General features: G+C 39.8%; 2 protein-coding genes across 2 annotated transcripts in view; both read right to left on the bottom strand.

The window, feature by feature from the left end:
• MSRB3 (methionine sulfoxide reductase B3) overlaps positions 1–2,869 on the bottom strand; it is an 84,270-nt gene extending 81,401 nt beyond the window's left edge. Inside the window, 2 exon segments of the mRNA XM_042815728.1 lie at positions 2,689–2,817; positions 2,819–2,869. Of these exon segments, the coding sequence (XP_042671662.1) occupies positions 2,689–2,817; positions 2,819–2,869 (180 nt within the window).
• Positions 2,870–3,042: 173 nt separating this feature from the next.
• Positions 3,043–26,959, bottom strand: part of LEMD3 (LEM domain containing 3) — a 48,850-nt gene continuing 24,933 nt past the window's right edge. The window contains exons 5-14 of the mRNA XM_042815445.1: positions 23,751–23,818; positions 22,489–22,568; positions 22,262–22,410; positions 20,355–20,456; positions 19,507–19,609; positions 19,085–19,263; positions 10,752–10,833; positions 5,714–5,819; positions 5,553–5,631; positions 3,043–5,266 (exon numbers count right to left, since the gene is read on the bottom strand). Coding sequence (XP_042671379.1) covers positions 5,103–5,266; positions 5,553–5,631; positions 5,714–5,819; positions 10,752–10,833; positions 19,085–19,263; positions 19,507–19,609; positions 20,355–20,456; positions 22,262–22,410; positions 22,489–22,568; positions 23,751–23,818 — 1,112 coding nt within the window. The 3' untranslated portion in view covers positions 3,043–5,102. The remainder of the gene's footprint in view (positions 5,267–5,552; positions 5,632–5,713; positions 5,820–10,751; positions 10,834–19,084; positions 19,264–19,506; positions 19,610–20,354; positions 20,457–22,261; positions 22,411–22,488; positions 22,569–23,750; positions 23,819–26,959) is intronic.

Genomic DNA, 26,959 nt, shown 5'->3' with positions numbered 1-26,959 from the left:
CGCTATAAATAAAGAAGTACTTGTGCCATTAATCATCTTAGAGAACATGCTATGCCAAAATGTAAGTCTGTAGAAACAGCAGAAGTGTGTTAGCACCATGTAAGTCTAAGCACTGCCCTTGCTGGTTCGGGCTAGCATTGTTTGAGCTCCTTGGGTGCTAAAGCCCTCACCAAGAAAAGCCTCTTTATGCCCAGGAACAGTGCTGGATTGTGTGGCTGTCAGATAATGCCACTGGAACTGAGCTGTTACATGAGAACCAGAAGGCTGGAGCAAAGGAAAGAAATTACAATTTCCAATTGCCTCATCGTGAATGGAGTTCCCAAAGAATTCTCGCAGCCTGTTTTCAGACAACACCTAAGGATCACATCCTCGCAAGTGAAGGACACAGAAGTCCCCTCTAAAACCCAGAATGCCACTCTGCACCCTCTGGCAGAAGCTGATGCTGTAACACACGCTCCCTTCCCTTTCTTAAATGGAAGATTGAAAGTTAGTTTAGGACACTGCTAGTTTCTTATATGTCCACAGATTTCCAGAGGAGGACTTGAACGTTCAGTTTTTTAAGCTCCTACATCCAGTAGTTTGCTGAGAACCAAACATCCTCCCAGTCTGGGCTAGGCATCTGGAAGATCATAATGCAGCCCTGCAGAAGCGATAAGAGTGAGGGAAGGGATTGTTCACCTGCAGCCCCTTCTTGCTCTACGAGACACTACAGATTGAACACCCTAAAGGCTGGCAGGTTTTTCTGGTTTTTATGTTTCAAAGCTCTCTAGTTCATGTAGAGAAAGTTGCCTCTAAATAAATCCATGTATGGACGCAAATACTCCAGAGCAAGAGACACCCAATTTCCCTCCAGCCTTGGAGCCTGCTCCAAAAAAAGGAAAATAAAAGATCCTATTCCCCACCTATGACTGAAGTTGCACATTGCTTAAATGTTGATCTGTAATGAGGACGCTTGAATGACGCAACCCAGTGGAGCTGTCTGACAATTGGATGGCTGTCCCGCACTTGTAGCGATGCCAGTGGATGCAGACAGCAGACTTCTTAACCTCCGGCTGAGAAGATTAAATCCTTAACAGCGAGATCTCTTCTCCCCTTTCTCCCTCCTGCTCCCCGCTCCCATACAATACAGCCAACAGCATAACAGAGGAACCTTAACAATATACCTAAAAGGGAAATTTGATTTTCTAGCGTTGCTCATGCACAAAACAGGCTAGGCTTTCAGTGCCACAAACAGGTATCATCTTACAAAGCTGCCTGAATGCAAGCAGGCAAACATAATCCTCCCATGCCTTAATGAATATCAGGGCAAAACACCAAGTGTTTTCCTCATGTGCAAGTTTCCCTTCCCACAAAGCCGTCAGGAATCCATAGGGCACATGCAGGCGGAAAAAGTGCATTAACTCAACGCCAGCAGGAGGGCAGAGCAGCCCTGCTTGGAAAAACCAACAAGGCCATTCCGCCAAAAGATTTTATTTGTGTCAAGGATCAACTGCTTTATATGGCTTTGTCACCAAATATAGCAACGCTACCCCATACACAAAGGCACTATTTTTAAGGACAGCACTTCTGGAGGAAAAATGGGAGTTCTTTTTTCCTCCTAAAAGCTCTTCTCAGATGTGTACGATACAGATCCAAGAAACGTCAGACAGGAAAACACCCAACCAACCACAGCTGAGCTACGTGTGGCCCAACTCCACCAGGCTCAGCGGTTTTGGGGAAATCACTGCACAGCTCCATCTAAACCAAGCCTTCCTTCAGCTGAGACTTACAGAATTATTCAGTACCTCCAGTTAAGACGTTCACCTTACTTAATTCCCGACACAAACTCTATACGACAATAAAGAAACGCTGTTTTAAACGAAGCCGCGCCTCCAGCGACGCCGCGATCCTCTGAGAAGCTCTGAGCGGACGGCAGACGAGGATGACGGGCGCACGGGAACCGCTGTCACAGAGGCGCAGAAGGCACCGCTACCGACCAAATTTGGCAGCGGGGAGCCGTGACAAACTGCAAAAGCACGCAGCAGCGCAGCAAATGGCCCGGAATTCTCCGCTAAGAGCGCTGCGAGCACCCGCGTCTGTTCGGCGGGGGGAAGAGCACCGACCGGACGGACAAACCGCCTCTGGGCTCCAAACGCGGCACTGCGCCCCGGTGTGAGCGGCTGCGGTGCTCCGTGTCGTTATGCTGCTAAACGGGGACAGGAGGAACCGAGCTACACCCGAGTCCCGCACGTCCCGCGTTGGTCAGCAGCGCTACACAACCCGCACGCAGGCAGGGGACAGCCGCCGAGTTCCGAGAGCGCACGCGAAGCCCGAGCTCCCCTCGGGGCCGGTAAAGCTTCACGTACGCGGCGGACGGCCGCAGCGCAGCCAGCAGGCCGTGCCCTCGCCCCGCCACCGCTCCGCCGCCTTGCTCTGCGGACGGACAGCCGGCACCCAGAGCGGCACGCCGCAGAGGGTGGCCGAGCGGAGGGGAGCGGAGCGCGGCACGACACGGCGCGGCACGACGCGGCCCTCCCGCCGGGCCCCGCTCCCCGAGGGCGCCCCCGCCCCGCCCCTCCCCCAGCAGGTGCTGCCCGGCCCCGGCTCGCCGTCCCGCCGCCCCTCCCCCGGCCGCAGCCCCCGGCCCGCCCTTCCCGCGGCGGTGCGGGGCTGGCGAGGCGGCGGTGGGAGCTGCTCGCCGGCTCCTACCTGCGGCTCCTGCGTTGGCCGCCAGCGCCAGGACGAGTGCGGAGAGGAGCGGCGGCGGCGGCGGCGCAGCGCGCATGAGGGGAGGCCCGAGGGAGCGGCGGCCGCGGCTCCAACCCCCCCTCCGCCCTCCGCCCTCCGCCCCTCGGGATAGCGGGGACGGGCCCGGCGCCCAGGGAGGCATGACGGGAAATTCCTGGGCACCGGCGGCCAACGCCAAATAAGAGCACGGCGCGGGCGCCCCGGCCCCGCAGCGCCGAGCTCCAGCGTGCGCCGGGCCCTGCGCGGAGCCCCCGCTGTGTCCCCGCAGCCCTCACGGGAGAGAGGCGCCCACAGATGGACGACGTCAGACGCGTGTAAAAAACCCTAATAAACCTTTAATTCGAGTCTGCTTCGCGTAGCGTCAGTTTGTACAGGACAAGGTGACAAATTACAGCAAACATCTGATTCCTCTCACATGTTCGGTATTATACACGTCCCCCTCCCTCGTGCAGGAAGGGACACTGGTCAACTTAACAGTTTAAGGTAAAAGAAGCTGCATAATAGTACATATTACAATAATAATGTACAGTGTTTACAAGAAGTATATTTCAGAAGCAAGATGGATGCAGCTGCATCAAGAGGCGACCTTTGAAAATGCCACAACTATTTTTACATTCACTCTTGCAACGGGTCACAAGATGGGTCACTAAGGTCAGGTTAACAAGTCACTGATGCACATCGATACAACGCCATTAGTTTATATACATATATATAGTACATATACATGTATATTATACATATATGTATATAGTAAAACTCGTCGAAATCTACCAGTCCTGGCACAATTCACTTACCCACCAAAAATATGTACTCGTCCTCGGTAAGCGGAATTCTGCGTGGCTGATTATATATTATATATACTCATTCATTAGCATCTGAGACATAAAACTGAGGATTTAAAAGTTCTCGGTTAACAAACTCTCCAATAATAAACATGGTGCCCACAAAAGCACGAAGGTAAGGCACAATAGGATTTCTGTTGCAGAACAGTGTGCATCATGTTTACTTAACCATACGAAAAACGTGCATTATTTGTGCAAGTCCATGCTGCAAATCCATCGTATCTACAAAGTAAAGTGAGTTTCAGTTGTTTCTTTGGACCGGCGCGCTTCCAGTCCCAGCACGTCCCTGTGGGATATTTCCCCTTGCTACTCGGATAACATCACGGTAGGAGCGACGGGATTAAAGGAGCCAATAATCTCAGATTTGCAACTACGCTTCTCAGCAACAATTTTGCACTTCCAGGCAAATTTCTGCCAAGTTTACAAACTCACAATCACCAGATTTACTGTCAGCCGTACTTGCAGCTCATGTCAGCCAAAATTGTAGCAGGGAAGCGAGCACCTTCTAACATTTTAAAAGGAAACTGCTTCATCACTTAATCCCAAATGGTATTTTGTCACAGCCCTGGCAATAGTAGTAATAAATACAGCTTTTCACAAAATACTTTTCCAGTATCTGCCAATTGTGTCTTTATTGCTCACAAATTCGAATTTGTTACAATTGGTATCAGACCTCTCACACAAAATCATAAGGTATTTTAATATAAAACCTATAAAAGATATTTAACCTGTATCTAACACTTTAAGGTATTTGGCCTCTTGTCACGGTGCAGCCAAACCCATATAAAACATCAGGTGTTGAATAAAATAGGAAGCCTACCCACCGCTTCGATGCAGACATCCTCACAGAACAAAACCAGTTTTGCCACCACCAGCATTTACATTTATATACAAAACCCATTACATCCGCATTCAGCTCGTTTTCCCTCACGCTTATATGCAACCACTAACGCCAGATTAACTTCCCCCATACCCTAGCTGCAGAAAATTATTATTTTACGGCAAGGAAAAAAAAAAAAAACAACTAATATTGAATGAAAAAAATATATTTTTTTCTTTCTTTTTTTTTTTTGTATTTTTTTTTTTTTTTTTTTTTTTTTGTAAACTTATTCACCATCAGGAACTGTAGGTCGTTTGTTACAAAATACCCACAAGATTATTTCACAGGAAACTATGGAAATACAGGAAGTCTTCTTTTCTCCATGCTTTTGTATTATCAAAAACACCTCTTGGTGCAAAAATACAGTCACCACATCTGAAAATGTTTAATGAATTCGGTATTCCACATGCAAAACTTAAATGCATTGCTTTAACGTAGCCCCGGATAACTTCCTGAAGCAATTTCTTTTTCCTGTCAGCTCAGTATCACTGCCTCACCGCTAAGTCCCTTTGGAAACAAGATTTCTGGAACGTTCCAACTTTTATTTAAATCATTAAAGTATTACATACAAAAAGCACTAAAAAAGGAAGACGGCAGCCAAACAGGAATAGTCCTGTTGCAAGTAACAGTCCTAGCAGTTGTAGAAAATCTCCTCAGGAACTTCCCTGAGAATGAGTTGTGCCTGTCCGAAGACGGAGATGTGACATAGAGTTCATGTGTTTATTTGATGGCTTTAGTGGAGTGTTGCAGGTGAGAGCCTGAGGAAAACGATGATGGTATCGATCTAGCCGCAGGTATTTTACTGTTACCAGCTTTCCTGGAAGGCAAAGAAATACAAAAACAAAAGCCCTCTAGTTTACCATTATTACATTTGGCCTCAGGATGCAGCGAGCAAAACCAAACACGTTCATTGTAATGAAATTAGTTTACCAGGTGATAAATACTAATAATGGATATTATTATGGATAATACTAAGAACACAACTTTTATATCTATCAAAAGTATCAAGATGTAATAAAACGCTTGGTCACTTAAAAGGACTCCAACCACAACCATCTTCTGCTATTTCTACCCACATTTTGCCACGAACCCTGATTTCTTACCATCAAACCAAGAGCCATGTAATGCCTTAAAAGCCTTCCCCGCATACTCTGGAGACAGACACTTGACATATACACAACCCTGCAGTAAGAAAGAGTCTTTGTTACAGTCCAGCTGACAAGGAGAAACAACATTATTAAGTTGTTACTGGAAGGACGCTCACCTCACGTGAATTTTTGTCCACAGCAATATGAACAATTCCATCATTATCACTGCATTTCTCCAAGATTGCTTCTTGAATTGCTAAATGCCAGTGATCACCTATTTCCCTGTGCAAATAATAAAGGGTTTAATTAAGCATGTCTACTCTCAAGAAGTTACAGAAGATGACAGAGGAACAAAAGCATTAACAGCTCTAGCAGCATGACAGAACGCTAGCCTGAAGAACACAGATTCTGATTCAGTAGTTTTTGTAAAAATGCATGTTTTCTCCCATCTGCATGTTCTATGCTTTGGTTTGCACTACCAAAATGTCTTAGAGTATACCAAGTAAAATATTTTGGGATTTATCTGAAAGATATATTCGAGAGGACATTTAATGCCCTCCAGCAGCTAACAGGTATTTATTTAGTCCGTAGGATCTGATTACAGTAGTTCAAAGCATAAGACTTAAGTTGCATACAGCATAATGTCAGGTCTTCAGCATCCTTTTTCTCTACTGATGTTCTCCTCTTGCACTGTGCTACTTAGACATACTCTGTACATTTTTGATTGATTACTTGAGCTGAGATCAAGAACTTGGATAAAGTACAAAACCATATCTTAAGACGTACCTACTTGCAACTAATTTGGAATAAAAATTGAAGATTTCAGCTCCATTCGTAACAGAACAATTTTTGGTTTTATGACATACAGGAATTCAAATGTGATATTTAAAAATCCCTTCAGAAAACAAAGGAAGTTCCCTTTGGTTGTAACATGCATGGTGCTAAAGTACAAAATCCCTGAGGGCAGAATTTCCTATGAATGCACACCCATGCATGGTAACTATATCTCTTCAGAAAGGAATATCAAATTCACAGAGCTACTCAGCATCTACTGTGTCAACAGCCAGACAAAATTTAGTTATGTTACTCACCTTTCTCCTCTAAAATGAAAGGCAGAAGTAAAACATTTTATATTGCTCCTGATTAAAGAAACTACTTGGACCTATGGGCAGGCATTAAGAACATTCAGAAGAGGAATCAAGCCTGAAAAATCCACTTGCTACAGAATCAAAGTTTTTTTCTTCAAAGGAATCTCCTGACACTTTCAACCACCATTCTCCACCTCTTCAGAGTTACGTGCACAGAACTGTTTATCTGAAGGCCAGTGTAAAGTCTACTGGTACTTAGTTCATGGAAAGTAAACATCCTCCTGTCATACTGGCAGTAATCTCGTTCTTGCCAGCTGAGTGGTTTCTTTAGGACTCTACACAACCTTCTGGCACATGAGACAAACTGAGTACTTCAAACTATCAAATGGTCAAGTAAATTGGGTGCCCATGGTCTGCTTCAGAAAATTCAATCCTATGAACCAAGAGGAACAATCCACACTTTGGGTGTTGCAGCCTGTTATCACCACCTTCCTATCTGAAGCTGCAAGCAGTCAAAGTTCATCGTTCCACACCTACTTAGACAGGCTGGCTGTTGTTCCATGAAGGACAATCTTCAGCTGCTCCTCCCTCAGCAGCAGAAGAGGAGGAGAAGACAACAGCATACAGACCTATGCCACTTTCCTTGTCACCTCTACCAGCAATCACAGAGCAACATTAAATGGTCAACCTTCAGCAAGCTGAAACAACTTCTTAGCTATTCAGACATTATTCATCACTGAAACGGCTGCTGCCTTCCCCAAACAAAGCATCAAGTTGTACTTGTCCCAGAAGGCACCCACAGAACATGCTGAGTGAGCTCCAGAAACAGAAGTTAGTAAAAACTGATTCTAATTTTGACAGACTTTTAATGAAAAAGTATTTTATTAACATTAACCAACCTTTAAATATATCACTAGAGAACACAAAATATATGCATTTTTTCTGAAGGTGCAGCAGTCTATCTGCCCCCAGTAAGATAAACCGCAGCAGAGGGAAAACAATTTCAACATCTTTAATACACCTTTAGCCTACTTGAATGGCATCCGCACAAACAATGAGTCTGCTTTTTCAATACTACTATCAAAAGCTTTGAGCAGTTTTCCCTAAGGCCAAAATTCTTGAAATCTCTGCCTTCTTTCTTATTTAGGATAAAAAACAGAAAACAAGTACAATGTAAAACCCCGCAAAAATTTGAAGATACATCCTGCTCAGACCGAAAGACAAAGTGTTTCCTTTTTACTAGCTAAAAATGGAGGGAATATACAGGTCTCATTCCCTTTTGATAACAGCTTGAACGCTATTTAGAAAATAGTAACATGTCGTGCTCAGAATGTTAGGGAGATAAAATAATTCAAAGTTACAAAATCTAGGTTTGGGTTCACTCCCTCCCAGCTCAGGACTCATGCCCAAGGGGTCAGATTTTTCTTAAACATGCTGTTATCAGCACAAAGCCAGCTACTACAAGGAGAGATCACATTGTTCCAAGTAGGCAGTCATCTTTTCAGCTGGTTTGTTGTAAACCAAACGTTCTTTTTCCCAAACACTGCAAGTCACTCTGCAGTGCTGTACCGCAGTACTCTGAAGCACTCATTTCCTGTTTGGAAATTTAAGTATATTATTCATATACTGTGCTTACTGTGTTTTGTAGACCTGGGACATGAAACATCAACAGCTGTCAACTAACTTGGAGTTGCTGTAATGAAACAGGCCCCTCACAAAAGGAACGACTTGCCCTTCCATGATCCTGCATGTACAGCCCATCAGCTTTCAATGTGATTCTTGCAGCAATGCAAGAAATGTTTTATGTACCCTTCTCATCACTGTTTTAGAGGCAGATGCAGATAAATTGTTTATTCAAATGATGCCTAGACTGCTATTTCCAAGGAAAATTCAGCATTTGGCATAGTAAATACCCAGGACAGTCAAAACAAATCATAATTTTAAGTCAGCTGCTGTGGTCTGAGGGTTCACAATGTCCAGGTAAGTTTTCTGACTTTAGACAGTGGAAAGAATTACTGACTCTATCAGCACTGATAAATACAAAGTAACCAGCATATTTTCCAGATGATTCTCAGATCAATACAGAAGAGCACTATCACGGATGGCTTCTTCTACAAGCTACTGGCATGCTGTTGAAGCATACTCAAGTTGTTTATAGTTAGCATACAGTAGCACGATACAAAGAACAGCTTAAAACTTACTCCTTTAAACATATTTTGCACCCTTTGCAAATGTCTCATCTGGAGTCAAAAAACATTTGCAAACTTAACCACATACACAGTGGTATATTCTGTGTTTCGGCTAGTCTGAAGGCATTCAGCTCTTCCAAACTAGAATAAGAACATCGCCCTTCTTCCTCCTTTGACATGAGCAGTTGAATAAAGTATTTCTTCTCGCACAGAGGGTTTGCTGTTTATTTTTGAGTCACTCCAAGGGTGTGAAAAACATATTCCCTTAAGCAACAGCCCTCTGCAAGACAGCTAATGGAAAAGAAGTGGGCTGGAAGGTACAAAATGAATTTGGACCAGGATCCCTCTAGGACTATAAACCATCAGTTCAGTAATGAAAGACAACACTCAAAAGGAAAGCTCAAAAAAAAAAAAAAAAAAAAAAAAAGTTTTTTTTCTTAAATGAATGTATTAGATAGAAGTTGCAGTATCCAAATAGCTGAATGGACACAGATGCTGGTTTATAAAACATAGCTTAACACACTTGTAGACTTGTTTCTAGAACTGACCCAGTCGACAACAAAGGCATCCCTATCTGAGAAGACTGTTTTCCAATTAACCAATTAACATCCCAGTTACTACTTCCATTAACAATATAACAATTAATACAGTATAGCACTAAATGTTACACTGAAGTTTCAGGAAGTGATTTCTGCACTACTGGGACTGATCATTCATAGTCTCCTTTTAGCAAGGACTGTAAGGACACTGATCACACCCAAATTTCTCAGCAAATCTTATCTTCCATCCTCCTATAAAAGGATCTATCAATCTGTCTCAAGAACAATGCCTACATGTTCAGTCTTGCTGAAGCTATGAAAGAAACAACAGTGGGGGTCTCTGTCCACGACAATCACCAAGCCTTAAAGCCAACAAGAAACAGTTTTTAGGGTAGTTCTCTATGCTAGGAATAACACTGTCCTCAGCTACACTAGCTAACACCTTTCTAGATAATAAGATAAGAAACTAAAATAACGAAGAATGACTAAAAGTGAAACAAAATTGAAGATATATACCTGAAGTTAGCAACAACTTATGCCTACCTCCACTATCTTCTCCATATTCTTAATTCTCAATTAGCATGACAGTACTTCTCAAAAGCAGCACAGCACTTTCATCTTTCCCTTATGTAACCATATCAGGGTAAAAGTTACTTCAAAGAGGTTACTGAAGTCCTTGCACTGCACTGAACAAGGATGAGAAAGCTGTACCTGATAGAACCAATGTCAATCTTCTGTGTGAGGCCCAGCCCCTAACACGATCTAGCCCACATCAAGGACAGTAGGTGAAGCTTTTAAAGACTACAAAATTTAATTATCTTGCCTTAACTCCTGACACGTGATTAAGTTTGGAACTTCTTTATATACATTACACGTGAGTATTAGAAGACTACTTTGCAGTAATTTGCTTCAGAACCTTTTGAAAAACCCATTTGCTTAGTTAAGCAGTCACACTGCCATAGGATAGCGAATGCTTTTAATTCAGCATTTCAAATGCAAACCACATGACTTCTATCACAGTCTAAACGCTTCAGAATACTTAACCCTTGAGAAATCTGTCATCTTTTAGGATCGGGCCCAAAAGTCTTCCCCCTGTCAGTTGCTAGGATTGAACATTTACAGCATCAATTAACGGAGAAGAATAAGTCATTGCTCCAAGCAGCATGATTATATGCCACACTCTTAAATAAATGACTCGGAGACAAGAAACGAGACAACGAAGGACAGGAGACAGACACTAAAATTATGCCTTCCCATAGATGCTAAAGATAGATCTTGTACAACTGGCTTGCTTCTTTCAAGGTATACATGTTTACTCACTTATAAGCCCTTCCCAGATGACAAAAGCAGACACCTTCATATGAATACAGAAATACAGAGAGAACAGTTTTTACTTACATAACAGGGTCAAACATATTGCGAATCTTTAGACATGGTGTCAGGCTGTTTGGAGGTGAATTTCTTCTATCTAGATGAAATGCTAAAAAATAAATTTAATAGTATTTATTGACATGCACAACATTATCTAGGTAATAATGCCATACATTAAAAACAGAATACTTTCACCCACATATGAAAAGGCTTCACACAAATTAAGCTTCCCAGTCTTTTACTGCACTAAGGAAAATGTACCACACCTATTATTTTTTTTTTAATACAGACCTAGATGTAAACAGATAATGCATTCTCTCATGTTCAGTCCATTGTAAATGAAAGGAATTAAGGGCATTTAAAAATACCATACAGTTGAAAATAAAGTGTTGGTATTGTCTCTGAAAAGACAGATGCTCTTAGAATCTGGATCAAGTTTTTGGAGCTGTAGGTTAACACTCAGTTTCAAATACCTAATAAATTAACATCCCTTTCCACTTCGAGGGCAGTCTGTTGTCCATTTGACTAAGAAACAGGGAGAGCCAAACACATATCTGTGTTGCAGTAACAACTGTCAAGAATGGAGCTTTTCTAAGCCTAGATGCTCTACACCTGTAATCAGAAACTTGGGAAAAAAAGAAATGAAACGCACCAAAAAACACAACAGATACAAGAAAAAAGGAAATTAAAAATAACGAGCAATTCTTTCAAAGATGAGCAGGCCCATTAAATATTTATGTGGACTTCTAAAATAAGTATCCTCCTTCTAAAGTTCCTGAATTCTCCATTTAGGAGTCACAACAGAAGATTGCATCATGAAAAAAGAAATAATGGAGCCCTTTAGATTCAGCTAAGGCAGTCCCACATCACAAGGGGCCAATGATGTGCGCAAAACAACTTCCAGCATTCAAAAGAAGTTTCACTTTGAAGATTTGGAGATGAGTAGACGCAAGAGTTTAAGGATCAAAACTCTCAACAAGACAAAATCAAGTTCCAAGCTGAGGCTACTGCTTCTCCTTTTCAAAGCCTACATTGTAGATTCAAGATGCCACTTTCCAGATGTTACAAGTCCAAATTCTGGGCAGCAGTGCTTGGTACTACTGACCTTTTAAAACAAAATCTTGCAAGTACATCCAAGACACATCCACATCACTGTTCTTCTGTAACTCATCAAAACAAAACCCTACTGTCAGTCACACAAGATACTGCACATCAAAGAAAAGCTCTAATGATGAGAAAGCAGCCTGCAGATACAGCACAAACTTAAAAAGAGAAATTTGAGGTTGAAAAGAAAAAAAAAAAGCATAGTTATGTATTATAAGTTACAAGAAGTGGCCTCTGAATCTAAAATGAAAACCACCACAAGTTCCTCAAATAATTATAACTGTTTTTATTAGAGCATAAAAGCACGCAGTCCAAGTCACCAACAAGTATAACAATTGTCCAGTTTTTCTTGACAATGGATTTCTAACCATGCTGGTGACACTGCATCCATCTCTGAGCTGCCTACAGTTTAAGGACAAGTCCTTTTTCAATAGCACATGGTTTTGTAAAGTTTTTTGTCCCAGGTTTAAAATTACACAGAGGGTATACAATAAAACTTTACAGAACTAAGCAACATTGAAAAATAAAAGGACTTACCTTACTCATGTAGGTTGGCTCCAGCAGATCAAGGGAGGGTGAAATGTCACCAGCATATTGTACACTGGGGCACAAGACCATACTGGAGAAGGTGATCTGGGGTGGCCTAGTCATGGACCCGGACCTGAAAAGGCGTGGGGTTGAGGAAATTATGTGCTGATTGTTAATAGCTAGGTTTATTCAGCACACTCTTTTATTCCAATGATAAAGAATGGTGAGATTATTTGCAGAAACTGAAGGCACGCAGGATCAACATTTCTAAAAAGCTATTTCTGAACTAAAAAAAAGATAAAATACACCAGTAAGCTGTGCAAAGTAACAAAATATAAAGTGCCTTTGTAATCATCTTCACTAACACAATCTCTGCCTGCTCCCATTCCTAATAATCTTTCAATCAAAAGCTCAAGAGGATTTCAGGTGTTTGCAAAGATGACTTCAGTCAGAGCAGAACACCAGCACTGGTGCAGAACTGATCTGCTACCAACTCTATGTAAGCTCATAGTAGTAGAACAGATGTGCTTGGAGAAGTGTGGTACATGAAAATAAAGATAAATTCTGCTTTTTCTAGAAATGCTTTCAAGTCACTGTAAGGTAAAAGTTTTTCAACACAGATGTAGATCCTTACGCATAAGGGAAAACCAGAACTATGGAAATCACTGAGGTACAAAATAATTGCTACCATGGTAATAAGAATTAAAATGTAATACCAGAAATTAGACCAAAAAGGAGGCTAGTGAAGAAACAGGCAAGGAAAAAAATAAATCACTCTGTCTCAGCAACAAAATTCAAAATAGTGCAGTAAACAGATGCCTCTTGAACTTCATTCCACATCTGTAACAAATAATTTTACCCCTTCCCTACGAAACAGCAAGTTTAAATTAATAGGTAACAGAGACTTCAAATTACAGCATTGATGACTTAGAAGTTTACACTGATATGGAACATACTATTTCCACAGCAGCAGAGCTCCTCAGAACATGGGCACGCGCAAGCGTTCTTGTAGGACAAGTGTAAACTCCACTTAACTAAGCATCTCAATTGCCATTTCTTTCCCTAGGTCTCAACAGTTAGGAATACAACACGAGAGCAAAAACACGGATATGAAATGAGAAAGTGGAAGCACAGCTCTGTGTAGTAAATCACTGATAATTATTTTAGGACTTTCTCTGGGACCAGAGAGCACTTCCAAGAAAATCCAGTCACACTGTACATCAGTCACACTGCATTTTATTACTTTAAACTGATTAAGACAGCATCATTCCACACTCAATCGTCAACGGTCAAAAGGGAGTGTTTTCAATAACCCCTGCACCACTGTGACTGAAAGGGGTCTATGATGGAAAAGAGGCTCCTGCACAAGCTTCAAAACAAACACCAATTGTGGCACAGCTTCAATACCTCTTGATCCACTAGTGTGTAACTGCAAAAGAGATCACCCAGCATCTCTACCATGAGTTACAGAACAGCACAACAAATCTTTAGATTTGGATTCAGTGCATTTGATGAGACTGAAGACTCAGGTAACTGTATTTCTGACAAGCAGATTTATTCATGTTAAGCCACAGGTAACTAATTTATCAAGTACTAGCTTTTTGTATCAAAGCAGGAGAAAAAAGAAAATGCTCTGATGAATTCTAAAGTTAAGCACTGTCACGCAACACACAAGGTTTGCCAGTAGACAGAAAATACACTGAAGTCAAAATACTACTAAATGCTAATAAGAAAGGAGACTCAGGTTGACTCGGGTTTTAATAGAGTTAAGCTGCAGAAGGGATGGAAAACTAGATTGGATCAAAACTGCATTTTATCACAAGAGTATTTTCCAGTTTTCTTGCAGTATTTATGTGAGCCTTTTCAACATGGAGAAAGGATTGTATTCTTAGAAGCAGGGTAGGAGAGCTATCAGTCACTCAACATAACAGATTAGCTTGCATGCTTCAGGATGAAATATCATCCCAGTCGTGGTACTTCAGAGAACCTTCTTATCTTCAGAGCTTTAAAGGAACTTCAGCCACTGCTGTTAGTTTAGCTTCTTTGGAGTACATGGTACATATTTTTTCTTACAGTTGCAGTTATTGAAGACATGACAGGACAATAGCATCTCTTCATTCAAAAGCAAGCTGAACACACTAAAAAATATTCTTTATTCCTTTAATTAAGTTATACTTTGACCTAAACAAGATCATTTCTAAATTGACAATATATCTTGTTCATTATTTTCATTGAGCTTACCTACCCACTCTTCTTTTGACAGATACGTCAACCATTTACCCAGGAGATGATACCCCAAAGTACACTAGATTGTATTCTGACACGATTAAAAAAATCCCAAACTACTGCCTTTAAAAGCACAGGCTGCATCCTGCAGCACTGAACAAAATGCCACAACATTTGAACTGTGGATGACTGCATAGATACAACAGAACCTAGACATTCATGCACGATACAGGTCCCACACTTAAATTCATGGTGTCATAACACCAATAACTTACTATGCAATGATGAGTCAAAAGGACTTCAAGTTCACGTACTAAGTACTGTGCTCTGCTACAGAGCTGTACCAGATTTCAAAATTTAATAAAATAAAGCGTGGTGTTGAAATAATTCACAAGACCCCAAACCAGAATTAATTCCACTTCAATATGTATTAAACTCAATTTGAGGATTTACCAACTGGAAGAGAATCTAAAATAGTCTCCAGTCTGATTTATGAACACCTATCTTCAAACTTTAGAACACAAGTACAAACTTATTCTATTTATTTGTAATTCCAGAAACAAAGGCAGTGACACATACTTAATTGTTAATATCAGGAAAAAACCTTCTAATATGAAAATAGCCTGCTAGCTGGATGTACTAAAACACAGAGTCCAAACAACTTTGTTACTTCAGCAACTCCCAAGCTCTTCTGTTACAGCTGAAATATATCAACTTTTTAAATACCTTTGCTGAACTACAAACTTAAGAACCAGGAAAATAGCTGTTGAGAAAAGTGTTAACAGAACAGCTGTTAATATATTCTATGCAGTAATAAAAAGCACAGCAGGAACCCTACCAAGTAGATGTTCTATGCAACGTGAATGAGGCTAAATGGCACAGCTTAGAAGCAAAACACACCTATAGTGTGCTGAAGTCAATATTAGATACTCAAATTTTCATGGTACCAACTGGAAGCTACTGCTGAAGTTTCCTAAAATGTTTTAGAAGTTACAAATCTGTTGGAGACTTAAATGAGTATTTCATGTAGCAAAACAATACCTGAGCCATCTCAACCAAGAATTCTTCCACATGAAGAAAAAAACACACTAATCTCTGGTACAGGACAGAACATTATCAAGCTATCTATATTGAGGTCCAATCTAACAAGAAAAGCTGGGAACAAACGAGTGGTAAATAATACCAGAACTCGAGTGCCACGTTTCACAGCCTGCACTGAAGAGTACACAACAAAAGATTCAACACAGTAGCATACATAGCCTGCAGAAGCCACATTCAATTTAAATATCTGAAACTCAGTCACGACAGTATTACAGAGAATGGAACAGACAGCTGTAACATTCACCACTGCAACTTTACCTAAAGCACTCTCACATTCCCACAGGATGTCACTAGCTGGAGTGGAAAGCTCTGCAATTCTCATAAATTTACTATTCTCATTTTACTAAAACATTGAGAAACTGAAATAACGTAACATAGTTGTCACAGAATATTACATTACCACTATTTCAAGACACCAACTGCAGAACCTTAAGCCTACAGTAGTGACAAAATAAAAAGGAACAATACCTCATTTCCAATGATGATTAAAAATGAGAAGCATAATGCTAAAACTAATGGCATAACTTCGTGAAGTATATTATTATATCCCAATACAACGTATCACACAGACAAGCAAGAATTGGATCCCAATACCACAAAGACCCTCAACAAGTAACACGCAAATCTCACAAGATACTTGGCTTTACTGATGGGGAAGAATTGCTTGTTTTTGCTTTGAACTTAAAAAAAGCAAAACTTAAGACTCAAGAGCTGAAGGCCTACACACACAAGCTGGGATAAAAATAAAGATGTTAGCACTCCTTTTATTCAGGCAAACAACCCTGCTACAGTTAAGTGTGCCAGGCCACAAAGAAGCCCCTTCTGTTAGGAAAGGAAATAACCACAGTGGAAGAATCACTTTAAAACTATATCCTCTATACATAAGGAATAATAAGAATATTGTTTCTTACAAGTAAGAACATATGTTAATTTCCTTTTATTGATATAAGCCAATTACTATTTGCATTAGTGAAACTAAGACCAAAATAAGCATACTCCAGATGAACATGTTAGAGCATAGCTGCTTGACAGTAGGAATTGTTTTTGTTTGCTTAAGTGGGACCAAGAAGGGAAGAAAATCTGCTTGGTTTTTAACAAAGCTTCTTTCAACATCTAGTTCAACATGCGACTCAACCTCAGCAACATCCATTTAACAAAAGCAAGCTAACTAAAAACTGGTGAAGCAGCAGCTTCCTCTTCCCTTACCAGTAAAATAAGCCACATTATCACCTGATAAACTAGGATTCTGTAGAGTTTACATCAGCCACACCAATGAAAGAATACAACATTTCAGAAGAACAAAAGACACTCTTTAAAAGAGTCTCAAAATGTAAACTACTGAAGACTTCACGTTAAACATTTACCTTTGTCACTTACATTTTGATCAAAACAATCTCTTACATAGCAGCCCAAAATTCAAGACTTAAGGCTTGAAAACTTTTAAGTATGAATGCACAGTGAAGAAAGACATTTACGACAAAGGAAACACTACTAGGAGATTCCCCACATCTACACACTGCCAACTGAGAAAACTTCTATCCCAGCAGATTCCCCTTCAAAATAAGCATGCAGCTCTTCTTCCAAACTCTGATTTCAGGTACATGACTAATAACAAGATGTTCATGATCTAGAAGCTCTGGTTTATGGACTGTCAGATAGAAACAACTGCATTAATTCTAACACGTATAAGGGATATGAGAATTCAACCAACTAAAGGAGTGCTTTTTTACTGAGGGAATTACCTGATATAGTCACCAAGCCAGTCTCAATGATATCTGAAAAGTCATGGCAATCAGGTGAAGCCTGGTAACTGGAGAAAAAGAAACATCACACCCATTTCTAAGAAGGGTATAAAGGATGACCTCTGTCAGTCTCACCTCTGTACCAGGAGAGATCATGGAACACATCTTGAAAGCTACGCTAAGGCACATGGATGACAGGAAGGTAATATGAGAGAACCAACATGGCTTCAGCAAGGGCAAATCCTGCTTCACTAACCTAGTGCCATTTATGATGGTGTCACTGCATCAACAGACGAAGGAAGAGCCATTGACATTATCTATCTGGACTTCAGTAAGGCCTTTGACACAGTACCACACAACACCCTTCTCTCCACATTGGAAAGATACAGATTAGATGGGTAGACTGTTCAACAGTCTACAAACTGGCTGCAGGACTCAGTCTGGAGAGTGGTGTTCAGCGGCTCAGTGTCTGGATGGAGATCAGTGACAAGTGGTCACTGGGGTCAGTGCTGGGACTGATACTCGTCAGTACCTCGCTGTCAGTGTCACTGATGAAGATGAGAGCACACTCAGCTAGTTTGCTGATGACATCAAGCTGTAGGTGCAGTCCACACCCAAGGGACAAGACACATCCAGAGAGACCTAAACAGGCTAGAGCAGTGGGTGCATGCGAACCTCATGAGGTTCAACAAAGCCAAGTGCAAGGTTTCTCACCCGGGTTGCGGCAACCCTCACTACCAATACAAGCTGCAGGATGAAAGGACGGTGTGCACTCCTGCCAAAAAATACCCAAGGGTACTGGTGGATGACAAGCTGGACATGAGTCAGCAATCTATCCTCACTCAGAAACCCAACCGTATCCTGAGCTGCATCAAAAGCAGTGCCAAAAAGAGGTGATCCTAACCCTTTGTTCTGCACTGGTGAGGCCTCACCTGGAGTACCGCATCCAGATGTGGAATCCTCAGTACAGAAGAGGCACAGACTTGTTGGAGTACATCCAGAGGAGGGCCACAAAAATGATCAAAGGGATGGTACACCTCTCCTATAAGAACAGGCTGAGAGCTAAAGTTGTTCAGCCTGGAGAAGAGAAGGCTGTAAGGCAACCTGATAGAGGTGTTCCAATATCAAAAGGGGAGCTACGGGAAAGAAAGGGACAGACTCTTTAGCAGAGTCTGTGCTGACAGAACAAGGGGAAATGGCTTCAAGCTTAAAGAGGGTAAATTTAGGTTGGATAAGGAAAAAGTCTTTTACAGTGGGAGTGCTGAGGCACTGGAACAGGCTGCCTAGAGATGTGGTGGATGCTCCATCCCTGGACACTTTCAAGGTGAGGTTGGATCAGGCCCTGGGCAACCTCACATAGCTGTGCATGTCCCTTTCATTGCAGGGCAGTTGAACAAGATAACCTTTAAAGGTCCCTTCCAACATTTTGTTTCTTTGTTTAAATTCATGGAAAGGAACAAGTAACCCAATTTGGCTGTATGCCTTTAGGGATGATAGAAAAGCTTATTCAAAGCACTCAAACTGGATAAGTAAATCTACAGAATGGGATGACAAAAATGGTGCCGACTTTATAAAAACACTTAAAAGAGATGAGAGAAAGCAAGTCTTCCATTCCCAAGTGACAAAATACCATGAAATAAATTAAAACAATTGTAATACCTTGGCCTTGCCACACTTTTGACGGTATTACTAAAACTTTGTCACATGCAGCAGAAGGTTGCATCCATTTCCAAACCAAGAACTCAGCACCACCTATTCTTCGTGTCTCTGTGCGAACTCTAGGTTCATTTGCCGCTAGGAAGTCAACTGCTCTACTCCAGACTTTCCTCATTTTCCTCCTTAAAAAAAAAAAGAATTACAACGTTAGCATTATAATAACCTGCACAGCTGACATCAATCACAGGAGTAAATCATAGGAGGAATTCATGTTCATTTTTTTTCCCTACTTTCATTGATAAGAATCTCCAAGAATATTATTGTATGTAATCTACTGCTATTTAACTACAGCAACCAATTTATAATTATTGAGTCACATGCTTTATTCCATGTAACAAAATGAAGTACATACAGTGAGTACATACCTGTCCTGAGCTGGTATTAGAGAATCATGCACATGTAAAATAGGCATATAAGGCTGCAAGTCTTTATTTTCAGAACATGCCTCACTGTGACTTCTTAGAACATCTAGAACAGCATTAAAAAAAAAAAAAAAAAAAAAAGAGGGTAATCATCTAGTACACATAAACATGAAGAAAAATATCAATTCTGGCTATGAACAGCTAGTCTGAAATCCCTTTGTAATTCCAGGAATTTGAAAAAGTTTTCAGGTTTTGGAGTTTTGAGCATTTTTAATCCTAATCTGGCTGAAAGGCAAATCAAGAAAACTAATTGTGTGCACAGTACCTCCAAGCACCCCAAAGAACTCTGGAATAAGGGAGAAAGAGTTCTCACCTGACTGCTACTTTTAATTGTTAGCAAAGATGGCCACATTTGGAAATAAAAGTGCTTTCCCCCTACAACAAGGGCAGAAATGGTAGCTAACATTTAGGTATTTTGGATAAAGATAGCTGAAAAAACAAATATGCAGAAAGCAATATCACCATATATCCAGTAAATAAACATCATTATTTATACTGTTTACCAATGTAGATAAAATACTTCTTTGTCAATAGAAATTCATTACAGCCATGATGATGAACTACTTAAATTCAAAGCTCCTTAACAAAAACTTAAAGTTTGAAGTGTAATTAAAAAAAAAAAATACAAGCAAAAAAACCCAAACCACAAAGCAGGCCTTTTTCAGAAGACTGTAACAGCATGACAGTAACTAAACAGAAAGAAAACATAATTGAATGAAGTAAGGCCAGTAGTTTGAAAGCTTGTGCACAGGTGTACATATATATCAGATATGAAATTCAAGAAAACGTACCTATGATTTTTACCACCATATCATACATCTGCCTCGTTTCCTCCTCTTCTTTTGCCCAACGGTATTTCATGTAGTGCAAGACTCCCCAAACAACCGCTACGCCTGCATCAAGATGTTTAAATACTCTTTAAACAGTATTAGAAAATTAGTTACTTAACATGACACATTATATTTAAGAAGTTGCTTGAATTACCTAACATTTTATATTCACATTTCAAAGCTAGTGAAGTACACTGCCCTTGCTGCCCATATTTTTTATATTTTATTAACACAGCAACAGTAACTCTCAAGCTTTGAGCAGTAGATTCTTTTGAGAAAATGGTTTATTGTCTAAATAATGGCCTGGTGCCCAACTACCCCTATTGACATTTGAAATTTAAATTTAATTTGTGAGGACAAACAGTAAAATAATTATCTTGGAAAAATTTGAAGTCATAAAAGTTAAACTCAGTACAGAACTCGTTACGATGTTAAAACGCACAATATTCACTAATTTAAGGATAAGTCACAGACTTTAGATATACGGGTGAAAACTAACCAACTTGAACAGCAAGAGGTCAGTATTTCTTGTCATGATGTACAATGTACAACATGTTATTTTTATATTACCTTCTAGATGCCAAAAAAGACAACCTAGTTAAGGCGGCCAACCATGTAGGCAGAGAACAAAAGTCTTATTTCTTCCATCTCAGACTGAGGGCACCACTACACCTACGGTCTCTTAACATGAAGAAGAACAACACACATACAAACTATAGTCATGAAGCTGGCCTTCAGGCACCAGTGATCACAAAGCAATGTTAACTGACAGAAAAAGTGACTGAGGAACACCATCACCTTAAGTCAAAACAGGTATTAATGACAACATATCCAACGTGATGGTTAATTTCTGAAAAGGTACTTCATGTTAATCTCAAATGTAGATGAGTTGTAACACTGCATGCGTGTTGGCCCTGAATGTGGCAGGGGTGTTGGAGATGCATGATCCTTGAGGTCCCTTCCAATCCTGGCCATTCCGTGATTCTGTGATACTAAGCAAGCTGCTCAGCATGACTGATGAGACCTGCTGTTGACCTGCACACCGAGTTTTGCCTCTATCTTCCAATCCAACCCTCATATTCATTATCAGAAAGACAGCCATCCGGGACAGCTTGCCTTGTAGTTTCTCAGAAGGCTAGTGAAGGACATTAAAAAAAAACTACTACAAAATTGTTAAGAATCTATGATATGATTCTATGATAAATGACCTCCTGAATATTTAACACGTGCATGAGATGAGTCGTACATCTTCAGTTCTTTCCATGTGCCTGGTTAGAAATACTGAAACGTCTACACTCAGTTGGTCCTTCTTATTATTTTGCCCCACTTTCAGTATGGATAAAAGTTACCTCAACTTGAGAGTACATGAAACTTAACTAGAAAACTATCACATTAAGTCTCACTGAAAAACTGCATACCTTTTCTATAACAGACTTATAAGTAAGAATATTTGGTAACAACCAGGTAATTAAACTGATAGAAATGGAAATGTAACTACAGAAAAGATGATTTTCTCTAGTTCCTAGAATAACAGTGAAATAGTCTGAAAATAAAGACCAACACATCTTTTTTCTCAAATACATCCAAATTTGCAATTTTTTTTTTTTTTTGAAACACACAAAGCATTGTTTTGGCATGGAAAAAGCCAAAGTTTGCAGAGGAGGGATCAGTATAGCTGACTACAGCAACAGATGATAGCAAATATTGCAAAAATACATGCGTGGTTCAAAAGTGTAAAGCAGACTATGTTGTAACTTACTGAAATTCTAGGTTGTATGGCTGAATAAACACTTAGAGAGCTGCTTTCTTATTTTTATCAAGTACATAGGGAAAAGTTATAATTAAAAAAACCATTTTTGACAACTTACCTAAAAGCGGTATTGATAATCTATGAGTTACGCTAATGAACGCACGGCGAAAACGACACCTGAAAGACATCTTTGGACTGGTGGATTCCAGGTACTTCACGTCCGTCACGTTAGTGACATCCACGTCATTAGGGTCACTGCCAAGACACCTATTAAAACAGATTGCACATTTACAAAAAAGAATACATTCCATCAGAACACACTGCTATGAAATAAAGCTCACTTACTTTATGCCAACATCTTCCCCACTATTCAATATCCACTGTAGTGCTGTATTAAATACACTTTCATATTCTGGATCTATATTCTGTCAAAAGACAAATATGAATGAGAAACTTTCTAAATAACCAGAAGGCTACCGTGCCACAGTAAGATACAAACATTCTGTAAAAGATTAGGCAATTTGCAACAGCAGTCAAATCTTAATCCTGAATTTTCAGGTTTTGCACAGCTTCTCATATTGGCAAAGTGATTTTGTACATGCTGTCAGCAGCTACAGCACTTGCTGATATTCCTCAAACAAAGAATTACACAAAAAGTCATGTCACCATCACCATTTATTAACAATTCTGACCTACATGGTAAAATAAATTCAGCCACTAGGTGGTGCTCATTGAAAATCTATTCCAGAAATAAAAGTAGTTACAAACCCAGCTGAAAATTGGTCCTATAAAAAGCAGCTGAGGTATTTTTTGTTTTGTTTAAGTCATTTTCCTCAAGCATCTTAGTTGATATTCTGCAAATAATCTGGTGTTTGTAGTTCAGGAACAATAAAAGGATGTAAATTCCCATGTAGTTAAGTTAGTTGATATCAGTTATTGTAGGAGGATATATACTGCAATTTGAGCAAAAACAAGTGTCCACAGTTCACCTTACAAGTCCTTTGCAGAAAAAGAAAAGCAAAACAATGGAAGTTCATACTCTATTTGAACTGAAACTGTCCAAAACAATTTTATCTCCACCTTCTCTTTGAGTCTTACATCAAAAGAGAAGCCCCTAAGGAAAGAAAGAGTAACAGCAGCTATTTTCACTTCGAGAATAAAAGAAGTTTACCATCAAACACTGAAATTCAGCAAAGGAATCACATCTATAATCACAAAATGAGGCAATGTGGAGTTAAATAAAGTTTGTATGAAAATCTGTCAGCACAAAACTTTGTGCTTAGAGCTAGAACAGCTGTTACAATAACCATCATTCTTTTGATGTAATAGAAATGCTAGTCCATTTATCATCTATCACCAGTTCCTTTCCCCTGCTGCTTTTTCCTATTTGCCGTTCCCCTCCTCCAGAATCTCCCTACCTCCTCAAATACAAATCATGAGCAGCATGCATTAAAGATGTTGATTCTAAACATTTCCAATTAACATCCTATCCTAATTCAAATGTTAGTCACTAAAATGAAACCACATGAAAACAAAAATAAGACCTTAAAATCTTTGCTTACACAGACCTCAAGTAAGAACCCACGAATAATAGCAGAATTACTTACTTTCAAATACGCAGCTGCCTCCTGGACGGTAAGGTTTCTTTGAACAGAGCTGCCACATTCATGTTTCCCTGGTAAAATTAAATTTGTTTATTTTGATCATACATATTACTAATCGTATAAAATAAAATCACCAAAACACAATCATATAGTTCATGTAATCTACACAAGCAGGAGTAGCCAAATAATTATCTTTAAAAAAGTCAGGATGAAATATTAAAAAAAAAAAAAAAAAAGACTTTCACAGCTAATAATATGTAGAAATAACAGCAATACAACTTCATGTGATGATCAGAAAACATACTTCAATATTTATACTAAAAAAGTTAGGATAAAGATCAACCAGAAGAACATTGCCATGAAAGAGTTGCTACACCCTGACCCAACATCTCCCAGATAATTTATTTCCTCTAAAACAGGTGTAAGCTTTTATAGAGAGCATGCTAGTTCTAGTTCTATTGTATCCACAGCAGTACTTCTGCCACTATGAGGCTACCACATTATAGCTTGCTCCAAGTTACTGCAGTACTTCCTTCCCTTCCTGCAGGCATACAACACAGCAATCTGCCCCCAAACTGCTGGTTTTACCATCTTCCTAATTCTTTCAGAAATAATGCAGAAGCAGCCAGGAAAAAAGGCACGGTCAGCTCACTGCCACATACCATCTTCTTTCTCATTTACTTTTGCTAAACTGAAAGAACTCTATTTATGTTGAAATAGATTTAGTGACAGTCATGCTAACACAAAGTCTTATGCAAAAGCAAAACGTCCAACATCAGTTTTATCCACCGTTAGGCTATTATTCCTGAAGAACTGGAAGAGAATAACAAATCATTTCTTTCTGGATCCTTCTGAAAAAAAATGAAAATTAAAAAAAAAAAAAACAAAAACCCACCACCTTGGTACCTGTATCTGCACCAAAACAGCAACAAAAAAAAAAAAAAGGAAGAATAAATCCAGTCTATCACTAACTCAAGGTGAGCCTTACTCTCCTGCACCCACACCCGTTAATAATTCCCAAAGCAACTGCAAAGCTAGGGAAGTTTATATTTTATATACGTGTCAGATTCTTAAGCTTCTGTTTAAGTCTCACCAATTATTTCAAGATGAAACTGCTCCATACTGGGCTACCTTTTAAAGGTAGCAAATGCTAGTATTAACTACCTAGATTCAGGGTAAAATGAGCAAACACTACCACCAGTTATGGGAAATCTTCATGCCTGGCTCACAGGAGGGAGTTCCAAAGAAATAAATGTTTTTAAGAAGCAGAAGTCCTTTGCAGACTGTTTTGTTTAATATACTTCTGATATGATAGTAGTTTAAAAGTTGCTTCACTTGGTAATTAGCACACATCTTAGATTTAGTCAAAGCTCATTAGATCTGATACGATAGCAAAACTAAAGGTCACTAATGAAAAATGATAGCATTCTTGCCAAAAAAGAAGTCAGCACAAGAACTGGAGCTGTAAATTATTCTAGCTTATATTTAGGCAGACATTCTTCTTGTTCTGCATAAACTCTACTACCTGCAACGTACATTTACAGGCACCGGTGATTTCATGTTTCAAGAATGGCAGACTTGGGAGAACTATGTATCATATTCAGTCTCAACCACAAACATTGTTTAAAACTTAGAATTTTTAGTAAAAAAAAAAATATCCCAATTGCCTACCTACAATCTCAGCCAGGTATTAGCTTACATAGTATTAACATGACTACTAACACTACACACAAAAAAAAACCTGAATGAGTAAGACCTGAAGTTTTGAAGCATGTGAGTCACCATTTGAACAGAACAACTTAAGGAGCAAGGGGATGAAACTTCTGCTCAATGGCTTGGGGGTTTGTGTTTTAAATAGTAAGAAATAGTAAAAGAATGCAGTTAACAAACACAGAAAAAAACAGCAGCACAAAACAATCAGATGTGAAGACAGTGAAAAACGCATTCCTAAAACAAGCCAGAGGATTTTAGATTTTTACTCTTAGAAGAGCACAGCACTACAACTGACATGAGGACAAAAGCTCCTTTAGAAGCAGACTTCTAGCAGTTGTAAAATAATCTTATTTGCCTCCTTTCAGGAACCACATTTGCACAGTATGCAGCCAACATGTCAACTTCACAGCTTCTTGCCTCATTTTTAAAAAGCCAGCAATCAAATTCTTCACTGCACTTTTCCTGACTTTTTTTTTTTTCCTAACTGAGCAAATTTACCTCTTAAAAATGCTTTTGATGCTCAGGCACTGACAATATTTAAGGCCCATCAGTATAAATTACTCTCATGCAATCCCAGAAGAGAATAAATAAAAACCAATTCCACCTTGCCTCCCACTCCTGAAATCAGTAAGCTAATCACTCATGTAGTTTCAGCCCCATGCAAAAAGCTGCTAGAACTGCAGCTATTCAATCCTATTCATCTGTTGCTGAGAACTGGAAAGCTTGCAGAAAGTTGGAAAATTCGCAAGGCAGGTGGATGTCCATGCTACTGAAAGCAGCAAGATATTCCTATGTGCCACTTTAGCCACTCTTTTAGCTAGTGGTTCTGCAAATGAAGGCTTACATTGAGTTACTTTGGTGTAATTATTAACCACTTGGCTTGGAAACTCAGTCTGATGCTCAGAGAAGTGAGTTATCAAAGAAAAGTAAGAGCAGAACAAACATTGTGAAAGCAAGTACAAATGACTGATCTCCCATAGGCAAATTCAACATCAAATTCTTACAATGTGGAAAACCAGAAATTGTTATACGGGTTTTAAAAATCAGGCTAAAAAAGAAAAATCAAATATCTGAAGAACTAAAGGTTAAGGTGTGTGGCAGAACAGGAGCTGCCAGATACAGTAGCTAACGCTTTAAATTAATGTTAAGGAACAGCCAGTGCTTTGCCAGGCCTTTCTGCCAGCCTTGGATTTACCAGCAGGTCTGATTCCATACGGAAGTCCAATTCACCTCACATCTCAAGGACCTGTACTGTCCTTTAGTGCAGAAGGAAACCATTCAAGTCTCACAGACCCCTCTATGGAGAATGCCAAGCCAAAGATGCTTCTTACTAAGTAAAAATCTTTGGAGGATGGTGATTAGGTTTATTCACTTTGTAAACCTAAGAATGGAGCTATCTACTGAAGACTCCCCACAAAAGACAGACATCCAGTAATAAATACATACATGCCAGAAGGAAGCCTGATTTAAATAAAACAGATTTTGTTTTAAAATAAAGT

Source organism: Centrocercus urophasianus, unplaced genomic scaffold (genome assembly GCF_019232065.1).
Source record: "Centrocercus urophasianus isolate 14NV4802_14NV808 unplaced genomic scaffold, USGS_Curo_1.0 seq_15, whole genome shotgun sequence".
NCBI lineage: Eukaryota > Metazoa > Chordata > Aves > Galliformes > Phasianidae > Centrocercus > Centrocercus urophasianus.
Note: the sequence above shows the minus strand (reverse complement) of the source record. Positions and strands in the feature narration are given on the sequence as shown.